The sequence below is a fragment of the Crinia signifera genome, chromosome 9, assembly GCF_055691185.1.
Source record: "Crinia signifera chromosome 9, ASM5569118v1, whole genome shotgun sequence".
NCBI classification, from domain to species: Eukaryota; Metazoa; Chordata; class Amphibia; order Anura; family Myobatrachidae; genus Crinia; species Crinia signifera.
In genome coordinates this window covers 137,051,436-137,067,623 of record NC_139225.1, presented here as the reverse complement: position 1 = coordinate 137,067,623, position 16,188 = coordinate 137,051,436, and the positions used below count along the sequence as shown (strand labels likewise).

Below are 16,188 nucleotides of genomic sequence, written 5' to 3'. Positions count from 1 at the left end.
CGTCGGCGTGGAGTTGATCTTCTACAGCAGTGGTTCCCAACCTTTTTTCTTTCCCGTACCCCTTGATTAGGCTTTTCATTGAGGAGTACCCCCTCCTCTCAATTTAAAATATAGACAGTAATTACGAGTGGTATGCGTATCCTATCCATGTCCTTATATTAAGGAGTAGCGGACAGGAATCGTGCCCTTCCGTGTCTGGCTGCTGGTTGTGTATTGTCTCCAGGGTTCCCACTCACACCTGTAGGATTAATGCCGCTGCTTCCTCCACCCGTGTCAGTGCAGGGCAGATGATCGCTGATGTCTGAGGGCAGCATGGGTAGCTCCCAGTGGATTGCTGGTCAGGCAAAAGCACAATGAGACGCTGATGATGCTGAAGACAGAACCATGACACAACATGGTTCTTCTCCATAGCAATGGGTCTTCTTCTGCCATCAAAATACTTTTTCATCTTCCGCCATTACCAATATTATTTTCAAGTACCCCCAACTGGTCTGCAGAGTACCCCCAGGGGTACTAGTACCCCAGGTTGGGAACCAATGTTCTATAGTGTGGCGAGCTCCGCGAGGGGACGCAGAATACATGTTAAGTAATCCGCGTCCGCTCGCCACGCTTCGGGCCACACTATATAAAATCAACTCCACGCCGACATGGATAGTGGGGGTGTGAAAAGGTCGGGAGGACGCGTAGCGTGTACCCTCGCGGGGCTTGCCACGCTTCGGGATGACGTGGATAATGGGGGTATGAAAAGGTATTTTACATCACACATACATATACACAGGGCTTTTACACACATCACACGGTGTTCTGTCACATGAAATCGCATCGCGTTATGATATTTTAGTGTTATGGTATGCGATGCAAAACTTGTACAGAGAGCAGTGAATAAATTAGTGAAATCGCATCGTATCGCATGCTACGGAAAAGTGACATGCGATTTCGGTACTCTTTACCTATCACGGCGCCCACGATCTCCATCGCGGGCGTCGCGGGTAAAGAAATCGGGGGGTTCGCGGGCATCGCGGCCAGTACATTAACGGCCGCGACGCGATCCCCGCGATCCCCACGATTTCCCATAGGGTTCAATGTTAAATTTAGTGCTGACCGCGATTTTACATTCAATGCTTCAATGGCCGCGATTTGGCTATAGGAATCAATGTTAAATGGGCCACAGAGCCCAAATAGGCACAATTAACACTTAAATGTCCCCCCAAATTTGTAACGCCACCCCACGATCCACGCCAACCCGAATCGTGGCGAGCGCAGCGAGCCCGCGAGGGGCTGCGGTACGCGTCCTCCGACCTTTTCATACCCCCACTATCCACGTCGGCGTGGAGTTGAGAATAGAATAGTGTGGGGAGCGCAGCGAGCCCCCGAGCCCGAAGCGTGGCGAGCGCAGCGAGCCCCGCGAGGGGACGCGGATACCTTCACAGGTAAACGTGGCCCTACAGGTATCCGCGTCGCCACGCTTCGGGCTCGGTGGCTCGCTGCGCTCGCCACACTATTCTATTCTCAACTCCACGCCGACGTGGATAGTGGGGGTATGAAAAGGTCGGAGGACGCGTACCGCCGCCCCTCGCGGGCTCGCTGCGCTCACCACGCTTCGGGTTGGCGTGGATCGTGGGGTGGCGTTACAAATTTGGGGGGACATTTAAGTGTCAATTGTGCCTATTTGGGCTCTGTGGCCCATTTAACATTGATTACTATGGCCAAATCGCGGCCATTGAAGCATTGAGTGTAAAATCGCGGGAAGCACTAAATTTAACATTGAACCCTATGGGAAATCGTGGGGATCGCGGGCATCGCGTCGCGGCCGTTAATGTACTGGCCGCGATGCCCGCGATCCCCACGATGGGCGCCGTGATAGGTAAAGAGTACCGCGATTTCACTACGCAGAATACCCCGCTACGAAAATAGCGTACTGTGCGCCATGATAATACACAAGTACCAACACAATTAAATAATGACCGTGCTAAATGTAAAATGTTGGTAGCATGTGGATTAACAAAACAACATTTTATACGTCTGTGAATTCTCCCATCGCAGGACATGAGGGTCACCAGAAATCTATGGAGAGAACTCCGGCATACGGTGCGTGCATGACAGCCCACAAGGGGATTTCTGAGCTGGGAGAGTTCTGCTGGGAAGAGGGAACATTCCAAAGAACAGGAAGATGCATAGCTGGCTACTGCAGTACAGTATAATTCTTAGCAGCTGTGTTTACTGTGGGCAAGTACGGAGTGACAGCATGTCCAAAATTCTGCAGGTGTCAAATCACTAATTTATTGCTTTCAATCTGCTAAAGTCACCAAATAAATGATGCACTAAAATGTCTATAAATGATGACAGTATGTCTAGACAGTAAGGACAAACTATCATTTGTAGAAATGTCATGTTTACAGTGGGAAAGAGCAGCGGACAGAGGCGGGGGGATCAATGCGGGACGGAGCAGGGGACAACGACGACAATCAATGTGGTGCAGAGCAGTTGGGGGGTGGCCAGTGTGCAGTGCGGGACAGAGCAGCGGACAGAGAGGGGGGGTAGCCAGTGTGGGACAGACCAGCAGACAGAGAGGGGGGGCGGCTAGTACTGTAGTGAGCAGCAGGACAGTGAAAGGGGCGGGGCGCAGCAGAGGTGACTGGGCATACACACGACACCGCCTGTGATAATGCCTGTCAATGCTACTGTCAGCCAGAACTGTATGGGAGAAAAGGCGGCGGCAGCAGCAGCTCATCCTGTTATCTCTACTGTCAGGCATAATAATGACTGCGGCAAGCACAGGGAGCTACATGGATTCATTGGTATCCTGCTGAACACGACGGCTACCAGTGGGTATCTTACTGGGCATCGCCCACTGTAAGGGCAATCACTGCTTTTACTACAGGGCATCTTAGAGAGAGGTGTGGATCATTACGTCGACCAAACTTAGTTCGACATGCATTAGGTCAACATGTGGGAGGTCGACAGTCAAAAAGTCAAAATTGTTTCCCCCCCCCCCCAAAAAAATTGTCCCGAATGTCGACATGGACACTGTCGACATCGGTGTACCGCGTCCCCTTGCATGGCTCTCTACACTTAGCACACTATTGTATTCACTATTGGTAGGGTATGATTACCACATGTTGGCTCAGATAAAACCCATGTCAACATGTTGACTGTCACAATAATGCTTGTGTCGACCTTTGTACTATCGTCCTAGTGACCGTATCCCCTTACAGAGCAAAGTCTCTGCAGCTGATCATGCTTGTTGGGTATAACCACTGGCATAGGGTATTGCGCTGGGCATTGGTGTAGCTCAAGCTGATGGGAATTTCTGCCAGCATATTACATCGCACTGGGCATTATCACTTTGAAGACTCAGGATTTTTATGTGTACTTTGCATGTAATAAAAGGAAAATAAAAGTAAAGGGGGTCTCCTTATTCAGCTCATTAAAAAAAAATAAAAAAATCAAACAAAATGCTTCTTTCAATTACTTAGGAGCAAGACAAATGCGCCCTCTGCTTGTAAATCCGATTTATATAACCCCTCCCCAAATGGTTCCCTTGTGAACTAGATTGTAACCCTCCCCGTTGTCTTCATAGATGGGTCCCTGGAAAGGTTTCCAGTGTTCAAGGTCTCCCACTACCAATGCCGACAGAATGCACCAATGCCATGCCACATGGTCCCAAATTAATTCAGGTGCCCCTTCACATCACCATGGTGTATATCGGCCCATTGTATAACCACCAAGTACAAAACTGATCAATGGGTGGATGAGGCCTTATGCATATGTATCTTGTTAAGAGGGCTAGTGGCAGTTGGAGTTAAACAATTGAACTGCCCTCACACAATGCCCCAGTTCTCATAAATCATTATCTCCTCTTCAAAGCCTCTTGGGAGGGGAGATAAATATGGCCACTAATCACACATGGGCTCAAAGCTGTCAGTGTCATCTGAAGCCAAAAAGATGACTTTACAACAGAGAAAGTGCTAGACTTACTAAATCATGTGACTTGTTGTCATGGTAACACTATGCTAAACCATTAATCCTTCTTCAGGCTGCAGTGAAACTATGGAAAAATGCTAAATACCACCATACATTTCTAAAGCTTACGTCAGTAAGTTCTAGTACAAAAAAATGCTGATTGAAGCTCAGATTTGGCAGATTCCTAGAATAGAAATAATTCTTCTCATACTGCGGTTGGGACTCACCAGCATTGTTGGCTTCTATCTCGAGGTGATGTATCTCAGAGCAGTCTGACAGGGAGTGCTCCAGGCACAGCTGCAGGAAACGTGCCTGGGTCCTGGTAATCCGCTTCAGGAGAGAGAGGAGAGCCACCGTCTGCTCGCACTCGTTCCAGCCCTTGAACCATTCGGATAACGTGCTCACCTGGTCCCGGAATTTCATGGTGCAGGTGAGAAAAGTCAACAACTACAGGGCGAGGAGGGGGGTACTCCTATGGCATGGCGTAACGTCCAGTGTACAGGGAGGGCCCAGCCACCAGACGACACATGGGGGATACACCTTCTGCTGGACAATCTATATCCTGCGAAATCCAAAGACTAAAAATAGAAAGAAAAAGAACGTTAGTGCATAGTACAGATAAAGATAAAAATTCTCTCCTCTGAGAAAGACAGAAGTCATATTCTGGAAAGACACAGGTCATAACAGACAACTAGGGGAAAATTTACGGTACTTCTTTACTTTCACGGCGCCAGCATGGCGCCGCGCGTCAGAGTCCCCTTGCGGGGCTCGCTTCGCTCGCCCACGCTTCGCTCTCCCATGCTGCGGGCTCGGTGGCTCGCCACGCTAATTAAAATCAACTCCATGCCAACATGGATAGTGGAGGTATGAACTATCCATGTTGGCATGGCGTTAACTTAGTTTTTTTTACTTAGTTTCTGGCGAGCGTAACCCGGAAGTACGCGCGGCGCCATGCTGGCGCCGTGAAAGTAAAGAAGTACCAAATTTACTAAAGGAAATTTGTAAAATAATAGGTGTATTTGTATCCAGAAATACACTTAATTTTGACAGTTACTATCCCAAAAATACGGCAATTCGTATTCGTATTGATAGCACATCAATACGACTACGAATTGCCATGTTTTCGGGATAGTAAATGTCAAAAATAAGTGAATTTCTGGATACAAATACACCTATTATTTTTACAAATTTTCTTTAGTAAATTTCCCCCCTACTTACTGAACGCTTCATTTCCACTTTCAATCCCCCCCCCCCCCCCCCAAAAAAAAACAACACAAAAAAAAACAAACAGTATTGGCAAAAATGGACTCAAAAAAAGGCAGAAATGCCCTTGATTGAATACTAATTGTCAAATTTCTGCCAATTTTTCACCTGGCCAGGAAATTTGGCTGGGATTGAATACCCCCCACCTAAGGCATCTATTGGACACAACTGCTTAAGTTTAAAAGGTCAATAATATTTATTAATAGGAATGACCCTGATGGTGAGGGATGGCAAGGAACGTGCTGGATAACCCTAGCCATCTAAGGTTACAAAATGGCAGCGACTGAAATGCCCTCATCATAAAATGATGGTGAGTGAAACACCCCAACTATATAAAATGGCAGCGACTGAAAGGCACCATCTGAAATTTGAATAACTAAGTTGAAACAGAGATCGAATCATGTAAAGGGAGGGTGGGCGGGCTTCCGAGATTATAAAAAAGGAAGTGCAGATATGCAAATTGGCCTTAAATACCCAGCTGCAACTAAACTTCCACAAATCTCCAGATAGACTAGACCTGGGGTAGCCAACCCTAGTCCTCGAGAGCTACCAACAGTGCATGTTTTGCAGGTCTCCTCACAGAATCACAAGTCAGCTAATTAGCTCCATCTGTGGATCTTTTAAAATGTGTCAGTGATTAATGAGTGCAGCAGCTAGGTTGTCTGGAAAATGTGAACTGATGGTAGCTCTCGAGGGCTAGGGTTGGCTACAACTGGACTAGACCGTGGGTCCTCAAACTGCGGCCCCCAGAGGTTGTGAAACTACAAATCCCAGCATGCCTTGCCACAGTTTTGCTATAAGGGAGTGTGAAAACTGTGGCAAGGCATGCTGGGATTTGTAGTTTCACAACATCTGGAGGGTCGCAGTTTGAGGACCCATGGACTAGACTAACCCAACCACAAACCCCATTCCAGTGATTGATCTGCCTAGCAACAGTTATGGCTCTACAAATCCCAACAATCCAAGACTCTTCTATAGTTCCGTGCCTATTGAGGGACACAGTGCGGTTACAGTGTCCCAGTCACTGTGCTGTACGACTACATACTGCAGTAGAAATGTGCAGCACAGTGGTGGGGATGCTGAATTCACACAGTAGTGTATGGCACCGTGACGGAGACTTTGTACCCGCGCACAGAGGGTATTCAGACCTGACCACTGTCATGCCAATTAGCAAGCCTATTGATTATCGTAGACTTGGCATGCATACAGAACGCCAAACCGGGTCAAAAAATTAGCGATAACATTTTTTTCCCCCAATCCCTTCATAATTTCAGTGGCAAAAAGCCGGCGCTTGGGGGTGTTAAACACACAGGTGTGCCCAAACATTTTCAGGGAGGGTTGCCCGTCTCTGTTGCAGAGTTGTGGACACTTGTGCAGACTGGGAAAATCATTCGGTGGTTAATAGGTGGTGAATTGATTTGCAGAACCGCCGTCAATTCGCCGCTGAATCCCCTTGGTACCATGCGAGGGGGGATGTACGCAAACACATCCCCCTGTATGCAGCCGAACGGGAGAGAAATCATTTGATTGTCATAGACCATCGAATGATTACTCTCCCCTATGGAAATAAGAGTCAGTCCATACTGACTTATTTCTGTCGCTGTTTGCCAGAGACGGGGAGGTTATGTGACATCAGCTGCCTGACCCAAGCAGGCATCGCCACGCGCCTGCTTCTACCCAGCATTTTAATAGGGACTCCCATAAAATGCTGGACGTTCCACCTGCTGCCGCACCCCCCCTGCAGCGAACGGCCCTGCGAGTGTGTATCTCGCCGAAGCCGTCTGCTGCCGATGTTTGCACATGTGCAACGAGCTATCCTTAAGCGGCCCCAGTGTGCGGTTACAGCACCGCCATCACTGTGCTATACTGCGCCACACGGCGGGCCGAATTAATAAGGGACCACTGATCAGCAAATAGTAAACATGCATGCGCAGGTCCAAATAGTGAACTTGAATAAACTCATTGTGGCCAGAGGCTGACTGACAGGAAGTCGGCGTTTGTGGGTGGCAACCGGACGTTTTCAGATTGTGACAAAAAAAAAAAAAATATGCCGACGTGGTTGCAGGGCGGGTCTCTGACTTCAGCGCCAGCTTCGAGCAGCCTGTCTGTCACAGATGACCAGTAGGATCAAACTTACATTAACACAGACTGGAGAAAAAAAAACAATCAGTGGTTCGTTAATTGCGTATGGGTTTGCGAGTGAATAGCGATCTGCGATATTTTCCCAGACTTGCACACAGCCGTCTGGGGGCGGCAGCCAACTACTCAGTCATCTGCAACTTTGTTGCAGATCAGCGATCAAGACCATCAGGCCCTGTGTGCGTTGTATCGGGTCAACCGACAGATAGAGGAAAGAGCCAGCTGATGGGATAAATCAATAGGAGAATGTAGCACATCAGTTCATTATGGCCGTCCACCAGCTATCACATTATGTCAATGGCTACGTCCATGGATAACATTATACTTTTTCTTTTAATCAGGTTCAAGCAACAAATCTTCTTTATATTCCCACCCCAAGTGACTGTGGCGAGGACAGAAGCAGGTCACTACACTGAAAACAGTGTTCACATTTTTGGTGAAAGCCAAACACATTTTTCTTCAAATGCATATAGAACAAAAATACTCTGACATTAAACTTGTGGTAGACTAAAATGATTTGGTCTGTTCATACTAGACATCTGGAAAAGCATTAAATAAAGCTTCGGTGGTCTCTATTTGGAGAGCGACCGCTGCTCTGGGCAGGAACCCCTAAATCGGATTCTATTCCTTGGAACCCAAACCACAGGCTGGTCACCTCTGAAACGGCATCATAAAAATAGACTACACAGATATAAACACACGTACAACCTTATGCAACTATACTGAGGATAAAGGAACGGTTTCATTAATAGCTATACGCGCTGCAGCAAAAATACATCTGGGGTATTCGCAAATACATACAGAAACTAAACAAATTCAGACTGTATAAATGGCGATATACTGTCATTGTTCTCATACAAATTGCAATCTGCAGACATATGATGGAATTATATCACTATACATCAGCATCGGGGAGTTGGTTGGGAGAATCAACTACGTTTTGGCCACTCGAAGCAATTCAACTGTTGCTTTTGTTGGGTGCCGATTACTGTTGACGCACCCAAAAAGCACCAGGTTTAGTCCGCTAAGCTGAACAAAATGCTTGACACTTTAATTAATATATTGCGCCTTATCTCCGATCTAATGGGACAGGAGACTGTGGGGTGGTACTCAATTGATTTTTTTTTTTTTTTTTTTTAAGTGCCGTTTGCACTCATTAAGGTCGGGTTTGACCGCACACAGCAGCTAAACCGGACATAACTAATGGTCGTGCAGCATTCCATTTCAATGCTAAACCGGGTGACTTTTTGCACATTTGAGATCGCCACCCCAGGGGTGCGAACTGAAAAGCCATGCCAGCAGCACCCTAACGGAGCTACATTTGAATAGCTCTGTTGGGCGCCCTCTAGTGTCTGCCGATGCGAAAACATTTAAATACAGTGCGCTTGGTAATGTGTTCTGACCTGTAAATATAGTTCAAAGTCACGCTAAGTGGGACTATTTGGTGCGATTTCAGGATCCATGTATATGGACATATCTGTACATATCACACCGGCAGCATATGACCATGGCTTACGTCCATCATCATAACGTACATGCACATTAGGTGCATAGGATACATCTGCCGACAGGTGCAATGCTTGTTTCTGCAGGTCTACTTGAGATTTGTTTGCACCCATTACTGCACTCTGCCAACATTTCAATATCCCTTCTTTCCTCCCAGCTCCACCTTTCCATTAGTTAGGCACCACCAGTATCAAATATGTCAAGACCTGCAGCAGTGCAGCATATGGGCGCACTAGCTTTGTGATCATGCTCACAGCAATCCCATGCAAACTCATTCTACATCAGGCTCGATGGAGGAAATTCTATTGTAATGGGTGCCCGAGGGAGCAATGCAATTGTCCTGGGTGCCCATTATCATGCTTTAGAAGACCGGGTTTAGCCATGTATAGCAGCTATATTCCTGGTCACGGCATTTGCTCACATCTGCTCACCACCTCAGTAGGCTGCAAGTAGACATTGACACCCACAAATCCAAATGGAGGAATGGTAGAGTTGCTCCTTAGGACACCATCTAGTGGCAGACATGGAGGGTGGGGGGGGCAATTGGTTTATTAACAAACTTAAGTCATTTCCAATCTTTATTTCTAAACTGTAATGTCCTCAAGCTGTTGCCACAGCCATCGTTTTTCCAACCTTTCTTCTAGTTGATTTACCTCCCAAAAGCCTCTTCTCTCCTGACAATCTCTGATCATTCACCCCTATGACAGCACTAGAATGCATACTAGGTTTGTACAACCACCATCTCCAGCAGTTTCCTCTCCATTCACCTCTACCTCCTGGAAGGAAAACAAACATGGCCTCACGTGCAGCACTGTCCATGTCACCCACATCCCCAGGCCTGGAGGTGGACAAGGAGACGTTTCCCCATGTTACACCATCACTAGTGTTCATTCTAGCACCCGCCATATTTGAAAACCCATGCAGTTCCTCTTCCCTGCCTGGGGTGTCGCTTTCTGCTGTAGTGCTTCTAGCACAGTGTGGTCTGTATATCAGCACTGATATGCAAACCAGACCAGTGCTAGAAACACCACAGCAGACAGCGACACCGCAGACAGGGAACAGGAACTGCATGGGTTTTCAATGATGGCGGGTGCTAGAATGAACACTAATCACCATCCTAGTAATGATTCCACCATGTAACTGTTCAGTGAAGTGGTAATATGCAGCGTGGCAGATTCCGACATATCATTAGATGTGACCGGATTTACGGGCTACCCATTTTCTGGCTGCAGGAACTGCTTATTGATGTGTATGCACATACTGTTTGTGCATTACACTTACGCAATACTTGGATCAGTCACCAGGCCCATGGTTCAGGTGCCTACCCAGCATTACGTGGAATACCCATTTAAATAAATCTTTTTAAAACTTCCAAACCATTCCCCAGACCACATTTAATCCAATTTTTTTTTTTCAAAAGACAAGTTCCTAAAACCTAATCTAATGTAGCAAACTGGTGGTTCACAAACTTTGTTGAGTCACTGCGCCATAGAGCAGGGGTCAGGGAACTTTTTACCACAACATATATTAAGATACGCTGACATTACAATTGATGATGATGATGATTACCATGTATGGCTGTGGGTGGTACAAAATTTGTACCACCCACAGCCATACATGCTCATTATCATCATCATCGGCTGCCAGGCTGTGTGTGGTATAGCCATTGATAATGTGACGTCCGGGCAACTATTAGTGTCAGTATTTTAAGATGATATAGTGACAGTCTGTCAAAATAATTTTCCTTAGACTAGAGATGGGTATACCTTGACAGGAGTCTATAACCAGGCAAAGAAACTCAGCGCCAGTACAGACTGCGCCCTGCCGAGATGGCGCAGCAACTAGTAGACTCTACTGAAGAAGCTGGCAGACTTGGAGACGGGTCCCGGAGCATCACACAGGGAAGCGTGTTACACACAAGGGCCTTACGCTACAGTACTGTAACACACACAGCCAGGCATGCATATAGACTCTATATATTAATTCCATATGCAATTAAATGAAATTCCTGGGGGTAATGGACTGTTGTGCGACTAAGACACAGCCGGGCATGCACATAGATTCATATGCATGCCCAGCTGTGTCTCGGCAGTGCGACCGTCCATTACCCCCAGGAATTTGGGGTCATTTACCCCTGTTCTCTAACCACCGCCGTAGAGAATCACAATTTTTTCCCCACAAGCATCCCTAGGCCAAAGGCATCTCATGCCAAAAATGTTTTAATTAAGTCATACTTATGGGGCCTACCACACGTAACGATTCCAAGACATTTTCAAAACAATGTCATTAGATTGCTTAGAAAATGCCTACATCGCTCCCAAATGCTGGAAAACAGAAAAAAAAAAGTTGCTTTGATAAATTTGTAATATCAAATGGATTTAACCAATTTATCCAATGCTTGATTGTAATTTTCTCCCATAGATTACCAGATTTTTATTCCCACCAGATAAAGCTGCAGTTGTATATCCAGCTTTGTGTACTCACACTCTACTAAACCAATCGCTGTGCCTTCAGCTTATCCAAACCTAAGATAAGATCAACTCACGTGGAACCCCTCTGCTGCATTTGACAACTCAAGTCTCGCACAAGTGCAACATTCCCTGGTTATTGGGAGACTAACCTGCCCTGGTCCTCATTAATACACCTTGAGGGGAATTCAATTGCGAGCAGATGAATATGTCTTTGTCCTCTTGTTGTGCAGCGACAGAGGCACTTTGACAGCCCAAACGCGCACAAAGCGACTCATTAATATAGGTTTGCAAGCAGTTCTGTGTAAATACAGGACTCAGATAAGCAAAGGATGCGAAAAGCGGTGGTGCGGCTGACATTTAAATGCAAGGACAACTCACACGCTTTGCCCGCAATTGAATCCCCACTGCCCTCCTCTGAATTTAGAACAGTCCTTTGCTTTCAACATACAAAACCTGTTATTTACATTTAAAAAAGGGGCAGACTAGATGGGCCAAGTGGTTCTCATCTGCCGACAAATTCTATATTTCTGTTAAAATATGCATGCAAGACATGGTGGTCGCAGGTAGGCACAGCCAGAGCTATGCCATGCACTGGTAGGCATTGCTGACGAGCTGTTCCACACAGGCAGGTACGGACGGGCGCCGACACATGCAGGCAGGTCACCGACATGTGCAGGTAGGCACAGCCTGCGCGTTGACACATGCATTGCAGGCACAGCAGGTGCCCTGACACACGCAGGCAGGCACAGCAGGTGCCCTGACACACGCAGGCAGGCACAGCAGGTGCCCTGACACACGCAGGCAGGCACAGCAGGTGCCCTGACACACGCAGGCAGGCACAGCAGGTGCCCCGACGCACTTGGGAGGGGGTGAGCAGGTGGAAGCAGACATGAGAAATGCAGTGACACATACATGTCAGATAGAGTAGTTTAGGCGTCATACAGCAGCAGCATAGTAATGAGGGAAGGACTGACAGCACACTGCCGGGCAGCAACCACCTGTACTCATAGCACAGGGCCACACTCCCACACAACCCTCCTGCCCCCAAGCAGTCCCGGAGAGCGGCCCCCTGCCCGTTGCTATGGAGATGAGTGGGCAAGAGCCGCCCCCCGTGTTTGGGTGCGCCCCCACCCTGGCGCCTGATGCTCCCATAGCGCCCCCGCCTACCACCGACCCCCACCGGTTCCCCTCCACCGTCCTCCCTCACTCACCGACCGGTCAGGCCGCTGCACTCCCCCGGGGAGCCACACAGGCAACCACCGCCGCCAGCACGTCGCACGTTACGTTCTGCGTGTCTACTGACGTCACTAGCACGTCGGGCCGCACAGGTTCCGCCCTTCTCCGTTGATTGGGTGACTGGCACGGGTGATTGACAGCTTCAGCGGTAGCTCCACCTCCATGTCACACTGCTGGCTGTAATGCCGCCACATTATTGGTTGTTCTCAATGTAACGGACAAGACAAGAACAATGCATGGGGGTGTGGCCTAGCAGAGACTGCAGCAGCAGCAGCAGCAGCAGCAAGCAATAGCACTGTGGGAGGGGGACACTGGGACTAGAGATGGGCAAAACGGGTCACTAACAAGAGCTGGGAACAAGTGATCAATCCGTGAAAAGATCTGGATCATCAGTTCACTTTGGGAAAAAAAGAGACATTCATGGTTTGAGTGTACTTAAAGCCCTGTACACACACATTGATTTGCTTTTGATTCGATGTTAGATTCGATTTTCTAATAGATCTGGCATTAGATCTTTCGGTACTTGTTTCCTAGCACGGTGCCCATCGGGTCCCATCGCATACCTTAACTTAAGGTATGCGATGGGACCTGACCAACCCGACTTCGGTCTTTTTTTTTTAGGTTTCCCGACAAATGTAAAATCGGGTCCATCGCATGCCATTATAATGGCATGCGACGCGACCGACCCGATTTTGTATTGTAAGCATTGTATATAATGTTAAATTCCTATGTAAAATCGGGTCCATTGTATGCCATTATAATGGCATACAATGCAACCAATGCGATGGACCCGATTTTACATAGGAACCAATGTTAAATGGCCCCCCATACCATTGTAAGCATTGTATGTAATGTTTAATTCCTATGTAAAATCGGGTCCATTGTATGCCATTATAATGGCATACAATGCAACCAATGCGATGGACACGATTTTACTTAGGAACCAATGTTAAATGGCCCCCCATACCCAATTTTCGATTGTATACCCACCCTGATGGGTAATTTCTATGCCAAATCCCCCCCCCCCATTGTTAATGCCACCGCACGATGAACGCAAACCCGAAGCGTGGCGAGCGAAGCGAACCCGCGAGGGGCGGCGGTACGTGTCCTCTGACCTTTTCATACCCCCACTATCCACGTCGGCGTGGAGTTGATTCTATATAGTGTGGCGAGCGCAGCGAGCCACCAAGCCCGATGCGTGGCGAGCGTAATACCTGTGAATACCTGTGAAGTAATGCGCGTCCCCTCGCGGGGCTTGCTGCGCTTGCCCGTGCTAGGAAACGAGTACGATCTTTCCATTCGATTTGGCATTGGATCTGTACTTTTGCATTAGATATCGAATTCAATATCGAATTAGATATACATTCATGGTACTGTACATTGTAAACATTCGATTTACTAGATTGAATTCGATATTTCCTTGTCTGCACAGTAGATTATTCTTCTATAAGCAAAATCGAATCGAAAACCTGGAAATATCGATGCATGTGTACAGGGGATTGATATGAAATCCCGGCGGTTGGAATCCCGACCGACGAAATCCCGACAAGGGGGGGACGTGGATCGCTACGCTCGGCACACTAATTTATTCTCCCTCTGTGGGTGTCGTGGACACCCACGGAGGAAGAAAGTGTCGGGATTTCAGCGTCGGGATTTGAACTACATCCCGTGTACAGGGCTTCAGTGTAGTATCTGTTTGTTTTATTTCACCTGATTCTAGTAATGTAAAACGAATTTCATACATCAATCTCACAGGTAACGGTTATTTTCACTTATTTTTCTATTTATCCTGACACTTTTTTTAAATACTACCAAATTATTTTTGCACAGAAGAGGGCATATCATGGCGTAAATACTGTTCAAGTTGCTGGGAATTCTTGAGAGGGTAATTTGATAGTAGTAAAGCATAATTTGTTTTACAATCATTTATTGCCATAAACGGTAAAATCAACATTTATTTTTTACCTTTTTTATTTTTTTTATAACGTTAGCTGAACAAATAAGAACATACATGACCGAGTAAAACACTGAACACTTAGGTTATATGTCGGAGAATTTAAAATAAATTACAGTATAATAAACCATTAAAGCAAGTCATTAAAAGGTAGTAAAATCGAATATAAATTATATTTTCTCCCATTATAGTCAATTGGCATTCCTTTTCAGCAGACCAGACTGTCATTCCACTGTCATTCCTTTTAGTATGTCCCAGTAAAATCACATTTACACTGTCACTGTCACAGCAGCAGCCTTGTTATTCTTTCTTTCACTTGCAGTCGCAGCACTGTAACTCAGGGCCTTATTCTGGTCGGTGCGGTCCGTTCCGTATTCTTTCGGAGGGCGCTTTTTAGCCGTCTGCGCATGCGTAGGCAACGCTATGCGCATGTGCCACGCATGGTCTCCGTACTCGTTCTCACTAATACCGTCCAGAAATGTGCACCGCATGGACTCGGGAAATATGGGCGTAATATGGGCGTCATTCGGACCTACACAAGGGCGTGGTTTCAAAGTGGGAAAAACTGGGCGTAAATATGGGCGTACACGAGGGAGTGCACTAACTCTGGTAGGCGTGCATTCGGACAGCACACCGACTGCAAACGAACCAACACGCATGAAATATGCGGACTTCATAAGCAAGTTTCCCTTTGCGGAGAGCACTTGTTCATGTGCTAGGCATTCGGTTCGCCCAATTAGTACGCCCGCACCTGAAACACTGTCAGCTGAACACAATACAATCCACTCCTCTACTCATTACTCATTTATTACACTCTTTTCATTGCTTCAATTGGAAGCATTGCTGCCTAAATGGACCATTACTAAATACACAAATATAAGCTGAAAACACCACTGCATGTTTGCTATTTTACCAACATTTACACTGCAAGCAATGATCAGAAATTGGTACCAATAATATAAATATACATGTCACTTTTACGGAAATACCCCGCATCGGTGCGTACGGGCAGCTTCCCTGCCGTTCTGACGCTGTAAGACCGTGCAGAATCTTTGTGGTCCCACCGCACACGCGTGGTTTGGATGTTGTCTGAAAACACACCCTCTTCTTAGAGAGTGAGTCCGTCCGAATGCGGAGGACCTGTGGGTGTTTGGTCTTACATTGTCCGCACAGCGTGGCGTTCGGTCAGCTCCGAAAGAATTCGGAAAGGACCGCACCAACCAGAATAACCTCCTCAGTCTCCGGAGTGGTGGCAGTGCTGAGCTCAGACAAATGCATTGCAATGAAAATCAAACTGAAAGTAAAAGAATGATGTTTCACCTTTTTGGGATCCAAGGCTCACTCTTTTATGGGATCCGTCCAAAAGATCCGCTTCATTCGTGAACGACCCAACTCTAACTGGGACTGTCAGTGTAGGGATGGCCATCGTTGCCTTTGCCATCAATGATTGCCATCGATGGCAAAAGTGCAACTGCCCAACAATAGTCTATAACCATTCTAAGGATGACCATCAATGTTTTTGCATATTGATGGTCATCCATTTTCTCTGATTGAGTGGCCTGTGGACCAATCAAAATGCGGGGGCGGGGTTTCACGGGTGTCGGGGGCAGAGCTATGCTCCGTGTCCGGCACTGTAGGGAAAAAGCAAAAACAAAA

The 16,188-nt window shown here is 47.0% G+C and overlaps 1 protein-coding gene across 2 annotated transcripts in view; it reads right to left on the bottom strand.

Moving 5' to 3' along the window:
• Window positions 1-12,707, bottom strand: part of SAMD4B (sterile alpha motif domain containing 4B) — a 37,099-nt gene extending 24,392 nt beyond the window's left edge. For both annotated transcript variants that reach the window (XM_083159961.1, XM_083159962.1), the window contains exons 1-2: window positions 12,554-12,707; window positions 4,191-4,541 (exon numbers count right to left, since the gene is read on the bottom strand). In XM_083159961.1, the coding sequence (XP_083016087.1) occupies window positions 4,191-4,386 (196 nt within the window). In that variant the 5' untranslated portion in view covers window positions 4,387-4,541; window positions 12,554-12,707. The remainder of the gene's footprint in view (window positions 1-4,190; window positions 4,542-12,553) is intronic.
• Between the last annotated feature and the right edge of the window lie 3,481 nt (window positions 12,708-16,188).